General features: G+C 28.7%; 1 protein-coding gene across 1 annotated transcript in view; it reads left to right on the top strand.

Annotated features, from left to right (window-relative positions):
* Positions 1-13,038, top strand: part of Obp73a (Odorant-binding protein 73a) — a 134,795-nt gene that overhangs the window by 106,149 nt on the left and 15,608 nt on the right. Inside the window, exon 5 of the mRNA XM_075376592.1 lies at positions 5,490-5,646. Coding sequence (XP_075232707.1) covers positions 5,490-5,646 — 157 coding nt within the window. The remainder of the gene's footprint in view (positions 1-5,489; positions 5,647-13,038) is intronic.

Below are 13,038 nucleotides of genomic sequence, written 5' to 3'. Positions count from 1 at the left end.
TGAGCAATTCTATTTTCTTGTGTAATTGAAGTTTGTAAGAATGCATTTTTAAACATTTTCCTTAACACATTATGATTAGTTGTAATTTTTAAATCACATGTAGTTAACCACATTATCTTGGCCAGACTGCAAATAAACACCTGTTACCCTATTCGCTCAACATTTTTTTTCATTTACACAGAGGCTATCTGTAACCTTTCTTATGTTCAATACTTCCAATGATCTTAAACTTTTCATACCATGCACAAATAATAGAGCATGATAATCGTGATTTAGTCTTTTATATCGCACTGTAAAGTTAGATTACCGTTTTTGATTTTTTTCTATGAACCATTCGACAAAGGTACTGCACCTTCTTTTTTAATATTCTTGGCTATTACTGAGTGAAACCAGCAGGTCTTCTATTTTGGTTATGACGTGGCACTACATGTCACTTCCACATGACCCAAGAATAAATACCATTGTGAAATTCTTTGAATACTACTCTAAAATAAAATCTGTCCATTACATCTATGATCTATATTTAAATTGTTATTTATGTTTAAATATTAAGTGTTTCTTAATACTTAATTAATTTAAGTTTGTTAATATTAGATTAATAAATATTTAATATTTATTATTAATTTTTGAAAATCTTTTTGGACACTGCACTGTGTTTAGTGTAAAATCTGTCCTTCTGTAAACAAGCTTCTGCGATACAAAATCAATATTATATTCTTTATCTTATATTAATGACTAACAAAACATTAAAATTTTATCATAATTGTATGAACTGTTTTGCAAGAAGTTTGTTTTTAAAATTTTGGCAATTTAAATTCTAATTATTGGAAAAATTAATAAATAACAATAATAAAATGAAATTATTCTACATATTACATAAATATTATTAAAAAAAACATTTCTCAACACAAATTAAAAATAATGGTTCTACTAAATAAAATTTAAAATTTAAATAAGATGGTCAGTGTAAAGGAATGTAAATCCATGCATACCTGCTATAAATTTTCTTTAAAACACATATGGGAAATTAACTGTTACTTAAGTAATGCCACAAGTTGTATAGTTGTGTTTAGCATGATGAATTACTATTTTCAATTGAATTCTATGGTTTATTAAATGTAAAGTGTACTTCTTTACTTCAACATGTTCCACGACAATAGTGTCATGAGTTACTATAATTTAAAGTTAGACGATTTAACAATGACTGCTTAGATAAATGTGGCTTGTAACTGTAATGTTATATATATATATATATATATACATTTATTTTTTAAAGTGAAGTTGAAGGTGCAAGTGTACTTTTTTTTATTAAACAATATAAAATAATGAATTGATTCTTCATTTTATATTACAAATTTGTTTATTTTGAAATATTATTGATACGTATATGGTAATACTTTTACACAACAAAATTTTATAAAATACTGCCCGTGGCCATATTGTATTACAAGATAGATAACACTACGTACAATTTGTCTAGCTTTTAGTTGATAAAACATCCAGTAACATCTGTCTTATACCCTTTTTATTCCACTCTGTCAGATGATACGGTAAATTTTTCACTAGCAGCCTGACTCCACTTCTATCTATCCTGCCACTTCTCTTCCTTATCCATTTTTTGCTACTATTTTTTTTATCCTCATCTTTTTATTATGTTTTCCCCTCTTCTAATCCATTCATCTCTTTCTGTGCGGTCTCATATCATTAGGTTTTCATTTCTACTCGAAATTCTATTCCTTATTTCCCTCTTATCAAAAGGAGTATTATAACAGGTGAGCAACTTAAAACCAAACCACTGCAGACTAAACACAGTTGTGACATATAACATTTCATGAATGAAATGAAAAATTAAATTCTGCATTTATATTAGCAAAAGTTTACATATTTCCATATTCCATAACTAAATGAAAGATTTTTTTAAAACAAAAATTACTCAAAAAAGTAAAAACTGAAAATTTTTTAATTCTTAAAATGTAATTTTTTGAAGCTTTTAGAATGCGTGTAGTTACAATATAGATTAAAATTGAGAATATTGAACTTTATACATTAAAATTTATTGTAATAAAGATTCAGTAAAGATAACATTTTGCAAGTTAAGTTTTTGCAAGTAGTTCTGTTTAAATATAAAAATGAATACTTTTGATTTGTACTGTATTTATTTTCTTTGGGGAAAATTTAGAATTCACTTTTGAAGTAAATTTGCTGCTGTTGTAAAATTACTATGAAATATTTTTGTGCGTCTATTAATTTCTAAAAGATATATAGTTTAAAAAGAAAATATATCAGTTCATTCATAATTACTGAAATCATTTTGAAATTTATTGAATTTAAATTATTTGAGAAGTTTAACTTTTTTTGGAAATCATTTCTTAAATCCCGAAGCCTGAAAAACATTATTAATTAGAATTTCTTCCATCACAGCAGGTTGTATGAATGAATTAAGTTCATTACAAGATATATTTGGTGGTACACGCTTGGTTGCGTCATCACCTATTGGGAGCAGCACGGTTAGAGTCATTAAATTACAAGTGAGAATGAATTGCGTACTGAATTGTCTGCCTGTTATTTTGCTTTTACCTTCAATACAAATTACTTACAGTACTGCCATAACTTCTGAATTGATGACATCCCTTAAAACTTCTGTCTTCTGACAAATATCTATTAAACATTTATTCTAAAATGATTTATAAAAAAAATAAATACTCTTAATTAAATTTTTGCATTGTTATATAAATTTGATATTATATGAAATATAAACCACCAAACCCAGTAATTAGATGATTATTTTCATCATGATTTTTCAAACAAATTTTATCAGAACCAATATACATTTTTTTAAAGAAAGAATACATTTTTAATTACTTTAGGACCAAAGAAGAAATATATAATTATTAAATAAATTTAATTAAAAAGGATGACAGGAAGTAAACTGTAAGAAATAAGGAAAGAGAGAGTTCATTTTTGAGCAAGAAATGTTTTCATATTTTTCATCTGCAATTAACTTTTGGATGTAAAAGCTTATATTATATTAACCATATATAAATCCATTCTAAAGTAAAATTAATTTCTATTTCAAAACTTTTATCTTTTTTATGTTAGAAGAAAAAATGTGTTACATGTTGATTAGTTAAGATTAAAATCCTTAAGTAGTTTTTTTTTTTTTACTTATTGCAGTAATTGTTAAATTTGAAAATTCTGTCTAAATTATTTTTAATTTTTAACTATATACAAGTTAATTATAAATACTTTAATTAAATTTATCTTACAGCGTAATTTTTGCGTATCTTAATGTTTTAGGAACGGTTGTAAATAAATATGATTCACTATACTTTTTGTAGATGAATACAAACCAGCAATAAATAATCACAAAATATAATTTTGTGTATCTGTGACAGCAGCATTATTTCAGGTACACTGATCAATGGTTACATATCATCTATTCTTTCAGAATTTTATTCAAAAATATTTGATATTTAATTGACAGTAGTGTGTCATAGACAGTGTGTCTATGTAAATAAATACTGTTTCAGGCAACATGAGCAATTACATATTTTGTAATTATTTACATTTATTTTTTAGTGATTAAAAAAATCTTGTTAGATAATAATTGGTAATATTAAACTTTTCTACTCGATAGCTATGTAGCAATGAGATGAATATAAAATTTATTATTCTTCTTATTCTAACAGTTACCAATTTAGGTATATCATTACCAATAATTAATTTTGTAATTAATTAATGTTTATCTTATTTTTTGTAAACTATTTTTTTATTATTTATAATTTTTGTTATTACTTTTTAAACTGTTTAAATTACAGCTATCGTTCTATAGCAGAGTGGTAGTTTTTCTACCTTTCAACAGAGGTTCCAGGTTTGAGTATCAGTCAGACATAAATAAAAATAAAATATTGGTAGTGATTTTTTAGTTAATTGTTCCAGTTCATTTGATAATTTACAATTACCGTTAAATTTAAATATAATATGCTCACTTAATCTGGTTTTTTAAGTTATCTTTTTGTTTTTCCACTATAAATCATGGTAGCCACAGGTAAATTCTTCTAATAGATGCCACATTTGTCAGTGTTATTTGTTCTATTAATGTTGTTTTTATTTTTTGTGAGTTTGTTAGTTTTAAATGCCAAAGATGTATTATTTTTGTTTTTACTTAGCCTTTTAATTGTTAAATTATTTTTTCAGTTATAATATCTGTATTATAAAAAGGTTCTTATATATATGTAATTATAGGTGTTTTGTAAGTGAACCATTTTTGTGTTTTTTTTATATTGATGATTATATTCTCAATAATAAATATGTAAATTATAAATTATCTATTTAATATTTAAAACATGATGTTTTATTTGTTTAACGTTGTGTCTTCAATTCTACGTTTTTATCTAATTTGATAATTTATTAAAAAGCATTAACAGCCACCTTCCACAACTCCTAATTAGTGCTTTATTTATTATAATTGTTAATCAGGTATATTTTCTATAAAGATTAGAATATTGCATTTTTCTTAAACATTTACTTAATTCATAATCTAAGTTTTCAAATTATTTCATATATTTTTATGTAAATAATTAGAAAATAAAAAGCATTAATCTTAGAGGAAGATTTGTTCAGTTAAATTATGGATTAAATTCATCCCGGATATCCTCTATTTTTCTGTTTAGCTTTTGGAACCACTGTAAGGTAATTACTTCAGAGGATGAATGAGGATGATATGTATGAATGTAAATGAAGTCTATTCTTATACAGTGTCAGGTCGACAATTCCTGACACTGTGTGTGGCTGATTTAAAAAACTCAACGACCAAAGAAAACTGGTATCCATGATCTAGTATTCAAATCTGTATAAAAAATCTGTAAAACTACCTTTACTCTAGGATTTGAACCATAGAACTTCCAACTTTGAAATAAGCTGATTTGCGATGATGAGTTCACCACTAGACCAACCCAGTGGGTTACCTCAGATATCCTAGTAGGATATTGATGCTGTAAATTCACAAATAGTTTAGTTTTGGAAATGTACATCGAGTATTACTTTTCAAAGTTTAGAAAGCGTAAACATAGATTTACAGTAGTTTTACTTATAGTATGTAACATCTCAATTCCCCCCTCCCTGGGTGGAGAAGATCCCGCCTCATAGTGTGTCAGGTAGCTACACCACCCCCTCCGTTCCTTGCCAACAATGGCTTTAATGGAGTATATTATGTAACAGTGTTGATACTGCTCATAATACAGTGAAAGAGATATTGTTTATACTGCTCATAATACAGTGTAACAGGATACTATAAACAGCAGAAGTCAATTGCCAGACATCAAATAGCTTTTCTGTTAGAAAATGCTAACTAATTTATGGGTGCCTGGAGTGTAGTTTTTGAACATATAAAGGTTTCAGTATCAATCAAAAAGCCCAAGTTGTACCTTCATTCATTAAGATTGACTGGAAAAATATAATAATAATAACCTTTTTAATAATCATTACAGGTCGATGAACATGGTATGCCAACTGTACCTGGTTTAGTAAGATTGTACTCAGAGGGCGTCGAAGATCGTAACTACTATGTAGCTACAGTTCAAGCTGTTCAACAATGTGTTTCTGCCTCGCAGCATTACCGTTATTACAATCCACAAGTTGCTAAAGGTTTGTAATTCTCATTATTCGCATATATTGTAAATATAAATTTATAATATAAAATTAAAGAATTGTTTATCATAACATTAAAAAGAAAAGCTTTTTCATGATATTTTTATAACTTTAAAAAAAAATTATTTTGTAATCTTATTTTTGTATTTATGTTCATGTTTTATTTAGAGTGGTTGAACTAGTTATAATGAAAAGTTAAACTTACTGCTTATAAGTTTAACTTTTCTTAATTTAGATATTTACCACTTTAAGTGAAAAATAATTTTATCTGCATTTTTTGTTGAGGATTGATTTTATTTACTCAATTACACATTTAAATGGGTAGGCCCAACCAGAAAATTTGAAGAAAAAATATTGTATTAACTTAAAGCACTACAATTTTTGTGGCAGAAATGTACTGTGTGTATTACAGCACCTAGAGCCACCATTGGGATCACATAAACAAGAAAAATTATGAAGAAGTTTTTTAATGCATTAAAAATACCACCCACCCTATTAGCATCTTTGAAATCTCTTCCATTTTTCCAAAATGATGGCCATCTTTTTTTTAATGAAAACTTACAATTTTTATAACATTTTTAGATACAACAAACAACTCTAAGACATTTTTATTTTTTTATTTCTTTCTGTAAATACAATTATTCAGGAGCTACATCTCATTTCCACTTGTTCCTGTTTCCAGTTGTCCAGTTGTAAAGAAATGTGTAGTATACTTTTTCAAAAATTGAGACTTGAGTCGAATTTCACAGATGGTTATGAATTTATTTACATAAATTTTAATTTTATATTAAATTATATACTAATATTACATTTATATATTTTTTTCTGTATTTTCTTAAATAATATTGTTATCATTAGTTAATGAAATGTAATTTTCCAGTTTCATTAAATTAATAATTTATGAAATAAAACATATCTATTGTGCAGATATTTTTTTTTGCTTGAATGAGATCAGTTCTGAATTTAGCCCACCATTTTAAAGTCTTGTAAAACTGTTAAGAAGAAAAAGTGTGTTGTTAACCAAAACAAAAGTTAACCAAAACAGTGAACTATTACAAAAATGTAACACCAATGACAAGAAAGTAAAATTTTAATTTTATGAACTCTAAACCTATAAGGCTACATATTGGGTGGGATGAGGTGGAGCACTTGGGTGATTGCATTTAGGGGAAAATTTCAAGAATATAAATAAATTTCTTAGAATTATATGCTGAAAAATTAATTATGAGAATTATGTGCTGTTGATAATGTTATAAAAATACAAATGAGAGTTTTCATTTAAAAAATTGAAGTTCTCTGCCATCATCCTGGTCTCATTGGGGAAGATACCCTCCATGTGATGGTTTCGGTCGCCATGCCACACCCTCTCCACGCCTAGCCCTTATGGGCTTTACTGGAAGTCATCTTCAGTACCTTGGCAATGACATCTTTCATTTCTCTGCAAGTGGAGATTTCAAACATTCCAATATAGTAATTTTAATATCATCAGAAACTGAGGAAAAGTACTTTGTAGTTTTTCTTGTGTATGAGCCAATGGTGGCACATGTAAAATGAGCATATTGTGTACATCACGTCAAAAATAGGTAGATATGCATTCCGCAGATAAAAAAAGAAACTGCTCCATCGTTTACTTGCTTGAATTAAGGGAAACTGTGTTAGAATTTTGATCAGAGAAACATCATAAGGTTTACAGTTAATTATAAAATAAAAAAATAAATATATTTAAAATCCATATTAATTATTTAAAGTATAAACATAAATAATAATATAGCCAAAGTGGCAACACTGTAAAGTTACTAGTAAACATATGGTTATATCAACAGTTCATTTATATTAGGTATTAATATTTTTAATCTATTATTGCCACATGAGACATAAACAAACTTGTCTTGAAATGCGTTACAAAAATGAGTGATACTAATTATGAGCAATGTTGTGCAATCAAGTTTTGTGTTAAACTCTTTGAGAATGCTACTGAAACTTTTTAAAAATTGAAAAGAGTGTATGGAGATGACACTCCGTCACAAGCCCAAGTTTTTAGGTGGTTTAAAGCTTTTCAGATGGCCGGGAATCAATTGTGGATGATCCACACTCTGGAAGATCATTAACATCAAAAAGTGACAACAATGTTAAGCAAATCAGAGACTTGATACGGTAAGACGACAATTAACTGTCAGAATGATTGCAGAACAGTTGAATTTGAACCATACCACAGTCCATCAAAATTTGACAAATGAATTGGACATGAAAAAAGTTTGTTCAAAATTGTCCCAAAAAACCTCACTGTTGAACAGAAAAACAACAGGGTGGAAGTGTGCTGCAATCTTCTAGGGCGAATTGAAACTGATCCTGATTTTCTAAAAAAATGTTATTATTGGTGATGAATCCCGGATATTTGAGTACGACCCAGAAACAAAATGCCAGAGCAAGGAGTGGCACACTTCAAATTCACCATGTCCCAAAAAATCAAAAACGAGCAGATTAAAATCTTGCTAATTTGTTTCTTCGATAATAATGGGATTGTCCATAAGGAGTTTTTGCCTACAGAACAGACTGTAAATTAATATGTCTAAGAAATTCTTGAAAGACTACGGAAAAGAGTTGCCTGCTTGAGACCAGCCATCAAAGACTGGATGCTGCATCATTACAATGCACCGTGTTACACTCTGTTCTCAATGAGTTTTTGGCAAAGAAAAACAATCCTGTAGTTCCTCAGCCACCTTATTCACCCAACTTGAGTCCCTTTTTTGTTCTTTTCTTTTTCCTGTTTAGCTTCCGGTAACTACCATTTAGATAATTCTTCAGAGGATGAATGAGGATAATATTTATGAGTGTAAATGAAGTGTAGTCTTGTACATTCTCAGTTCGACCATTCCTGAGATGTGTGGTTAATTGAAACCCAACCACCAAAGAACACCCGTATCCACGATCTAGTATTCAAATCCGTGTAAAAATAACCTGGCTTTACTAGGACTTGAACGCTGTAACTCTCGACTTCCAAATCAGCTGATTTGGGAAGACGCGTTAACCACTAGACCAACCTGGTGGGTTATAACTTGAGTCCCTGCAACTTTCTCCTGTTCCCAACTTTAAAAAACACCTTAAAGGACACCATTTTGAAGCAGTAGAAAACATAAAATAAAAGAAAATATAACTGACCACCTGAAGGATATTTCAGAGTCCATGCATAATTGGATTGTAAAGAAAAAGTTTTTCTGAACCAGTCTAATTACTTTATTTGCAGACCTCGTATATACATGTTCAACAGAGATGTAGAAAATTTCAGTTATTTTTCTTATTTTCTCTCTTGTAATATTTTAATATTACTTTTATTAAAGAAAATCATTTATTTTTATTTTAAATAGAATGGTATGAAGATCCTTGAAAAGGTTCAATAATTTATTAAAAAATCATAACCGACATATAATTTAAGTTGAAAAATGTGTTCAATTAAATGAAAGCGTTTCTGTTTGATTTGGTAGGTAATACTGTGAATATATCCACTTTATTTTGAAAATAAATGTGTTATCTATTATTGCTGTATTTTGATAAATGCAATTTATACAGACAGAAGTGCATTTTTGAAATTAGTTTCACTATAAAAAAAAAATTGACAAATTGAACTCTATCTATTTTACAGTTTTTATGAAACAAAAAACAGTTTGTTACTCAGAATATATGTTTATAATGTAATAAAGGATATTTTTATCTACATTATGTTGATAACATTGCATTGTGATGTGAATAAATAGATTTATTTATAAGACTGAAGTGCTTTTTCAATTATGTAAATTTCTATATTCTGTTTTCTCATGTCTGTCTTAATTTATTATTTACTTCACTCATTCATCCATCCCACTCTCCACTCTTCTTGGGTTGAGCCACTCCTTTTGCATTTTATTGGCACTTACCACCTTCCTCTTCTATGATTCTTTCATTTCATAAATTTTTATTCCAGTTCTCTCCATTACAGTATCACTTCTTGCTTGCTTTCTCTCTAGATCTATAATTCCATCCTGCATTCTCTTCAGATGTCTAAATCATGTCAATCATTCTTTCCAAACTTTTTCAAGCATTCTACTCGTATCTACCAATTTTTTTGTTCTTTAATTTCTAATTCTGTCAGTTCTTGTATCCCCTACTTTACTCCTTAGAAATTTGATTTCTGCTGCTTGTTTGCCATTTTTCTCTTTTCCTCCTAGCTTTTTATAGCGTATGCAATGAGGATAGGCAAATAAGTAAGTTTTATAAAGCACGTCTTTGCACTTTCTTACTCTACAGTATGCATCTGAAATAGTAAAAGCTAGAAGTTATTTGAATTTTTACTCACAATTCTATTTTAACTCTTATCTTCTGCAAATATGACGCTTCTTTTTTTAACCAAGTACTGTTTTGATATAAAAAAAAACTAATTTTTTTTTAACTGAAATCCTGGATGTTAATCTACGATTCTAGGTAATCTCTCGACATTAAGGCACTAGTCATATCATTTGATCAGTTTCATGCAAATCTGCTGCCTGAGAAGATAACCACTGCTAAACAGCTGTTTTGACATCATCATTGTCATGGTACTGACTGCTGAGGTGTTATTTAAAATATAGGAATAAGTGATTGTCACTATTCACTAGCTCGGGGTTATACAGTGGGGTCTCAATCAAATGACACAATGAGTTCTTGGGTAATGAGCTGCGTATAGCTGAGCATTGTCATGAAGCAGCATGATTCCTATACTGAGAATGCCACACGTTCTGTTTTGAATTGGTCAACACAGTTTAGTCAAGGTCTCCGCTATATGTCTTGGCATATATCAAGGTATGCCAAAAGTGAGTAGTTTAGTTTGGTGTTTCACCCCAAGCAAAATCAGCAAGCCCTTGCCTATCCCAAAACACAGTTCACATGATTTTCCAGGCTGACATTGTTTGCTTGAACTTTTTTTTCTTGGAGGGAATGTGTCTCCATTCATGGATTTCTGTTTTGATCCTGTTATAATGTGAGATACCCATATTTCATCACCAGTAACAATTTGGCTTAAAAACAGATCACCTTCATTGTTGTATCTCATGAGAAAATTCAAAGAACTGGCTAAGCGTTTGTTTTTGTGCAGCTCAAGTCCGCATTTTTGTTATCCTGCATGAACACAACTTACGGTTGCTTTCGTATTTCTTGCATTTAAGAAATGAATTAAAACATATATTTCATAATCAATGTCACTGCCTGTGATCATAGATATTTTAAACACTATACTGGAAACTTTAAACAAAGACTATCATGTAATGACATATCTAGTAAGCCGATAGATGTACTTACTCAGTGCAAATGCATGAAATGGCAACACATGTTCTGTATATGACAAATATCAAAATGATACTTACTTAAAATAAAAAACATACCTCTTACTATTTTGATATACATAAATTTCCTTAGTTATTCTACTCAAACATCATTAATCAATATGTACATCTAATTTTAAGTCTCTTCTTACAATTTATTGTACCAATATTTTATTTTATTTACTGCTAATTTCATCCCTGTCTTCTTCTCACTTTGTACAGTCCATTCTTCTAGATTTTCTTCTTGAAGCTCTTCATTTCTCTCAAATAATAATGTCATGTGTAAATAAGATTTCTGTTGCTGCAGTTCTGAACCACCTTCTTTCTTTTTTTTTTTCCTTAGTATGTTTTATCTATAATCATATTGGAGACAGCATAATTTCCTGTTGGTTCTTGGGGAAACCAATCTGTTTTTTAAGAGATACTTTTATTAATAATCAAATTTATAATTTCCTAGAAATATATGTATTGTATATTAGGAAGTAATTTTTCCTCCAGTGAGTTTCTCTTCATTTTTATTTAACTTTTCAGCTCAGTTTACATTATTCACAAAATTTCTGAAAATTGTCTTTTCCTTTATATAGGATATTTTTTAATAATATGATCTCATACCTGCTTGACATAGAGCAAATCGGTCTTTATTTTCTTAAAAATCGCTATCATTTGAAAACTCTTTTCTGTACGCACCCATTTCTCACTCTTTTCAAAATTAATGATGGGTTCTGTTCATCTTATCAGCTTTCACTCATTTACTTGTGTTAGCTGTTCCTGCATTTTTATAAGGTACAGGATTCTTTATTGTATTTTAAAAGCGGCATTACTTACAACATTCTAGATATAGATCCAAGAACACCTAGTTTTTTGTTCTTGGCTTATAGGCTTTATGAATTAACTTCTAACTTTATGATTCTTTTACACAAGTTTTTTTATGTTAGAAAATACCAAACCTGGCTCCAAGATCCAAATCCATTCAAGGATTAAAAATATATTTTATAGAGCCTTAGATGATTAGGTGTTTTTCATAGTTCAACTCTTTGGCACCCATACTGCTTATTTATTATATAATCTTGTGATTCGTAAAACAGTTGTACAGAGAAGTATAGTGTATTTTGGATTATTTTTTCTGTATAATTTACGAGAATATTTTTAATAATCCTGATTACAGTAATAAAATAACTTTATCTAATAAAAGTTATATAAAAGAAAGTATGAATTACCATGAATTCTATATATATAAGAATTGAGTTGTTACAAAAGAGATTTTTATTGAATTTTTTAAAAAATATTATATTTTCTGCAAAAATGTGTGACAGTTCTCATTTTGTTGCTTCAACTGGTAAATAATCTAAAGTGTTAAATAACTTTACATTGTCTGGAGTATGTATTATAATAGGATAATTTTCCCTAAGTTATTTTAAAGCTGCAGGGAAGATACAATGCCTCCTCATTACAACAAACATTGTAATGTAATCAAACTGACAATTAATCATCATCGTTCTGAGATTACTTGAGGCTTTGCCTTGCAGCTGTTTTATTATCTAACACTGATAAATATTCAGTAATCAAATATGTTCTGCTGTATTGATTCATCTACTCCAGCTAAATTCTGTGATTAAAAAATTATTTTTGTCCATCTATCAACATTAACCATTCATTATCTTCATAATTGCCAGTTCCATTGTTTTCTGTTATCTTGAGAAATATTTGTCTAAGAATTTGAAAATTGAAAAGCTGATTGATTGCTCTGGGTCATAAATGTGTAAAAGTGAAAAAAAAATACATAAATATTTTAGTTGGGGGGATATAAAATTCTTTAAAATGCATCATGATTTTGTTTCAAATTTTTATTGTTATATTTTTTACTTCCCAAAGTACAACAGAGATTGGAATGCAAGCATTGGAAAAGGCAAGGAAGGAAATATAGTGGGTGAATACGGGCTGGGCAAAAGGAATGAAAGAGGGGACCGACTTATAGAGTTTTGCACGAAGTATAATTTAGTAATTGCCAACACCCAATTTAAAAATCATAATAGAAGAATATACACTTGGAAAAAGCCAG

Source organism: Lycorma delicatula, chromosome 10 (genome assembly GCF_047948215.1).
Source record: "Lycorma delicatula isolate Av1 chromosome 10, ASM4794821v1, whole genome shotgun sequence".
Classification (NCBI taxonomy): Eukaryota; Metazoa; Arthropoda; class Insecta; order Hemiptera; family Fulgoridae; genus Lycorma; species Lycorma delicatula.
The sequence above is the reverse complement of the archived record's forward strand: the minus strand, read 5'-3'. Positions and strand labels throughout refer to the sequence as shown.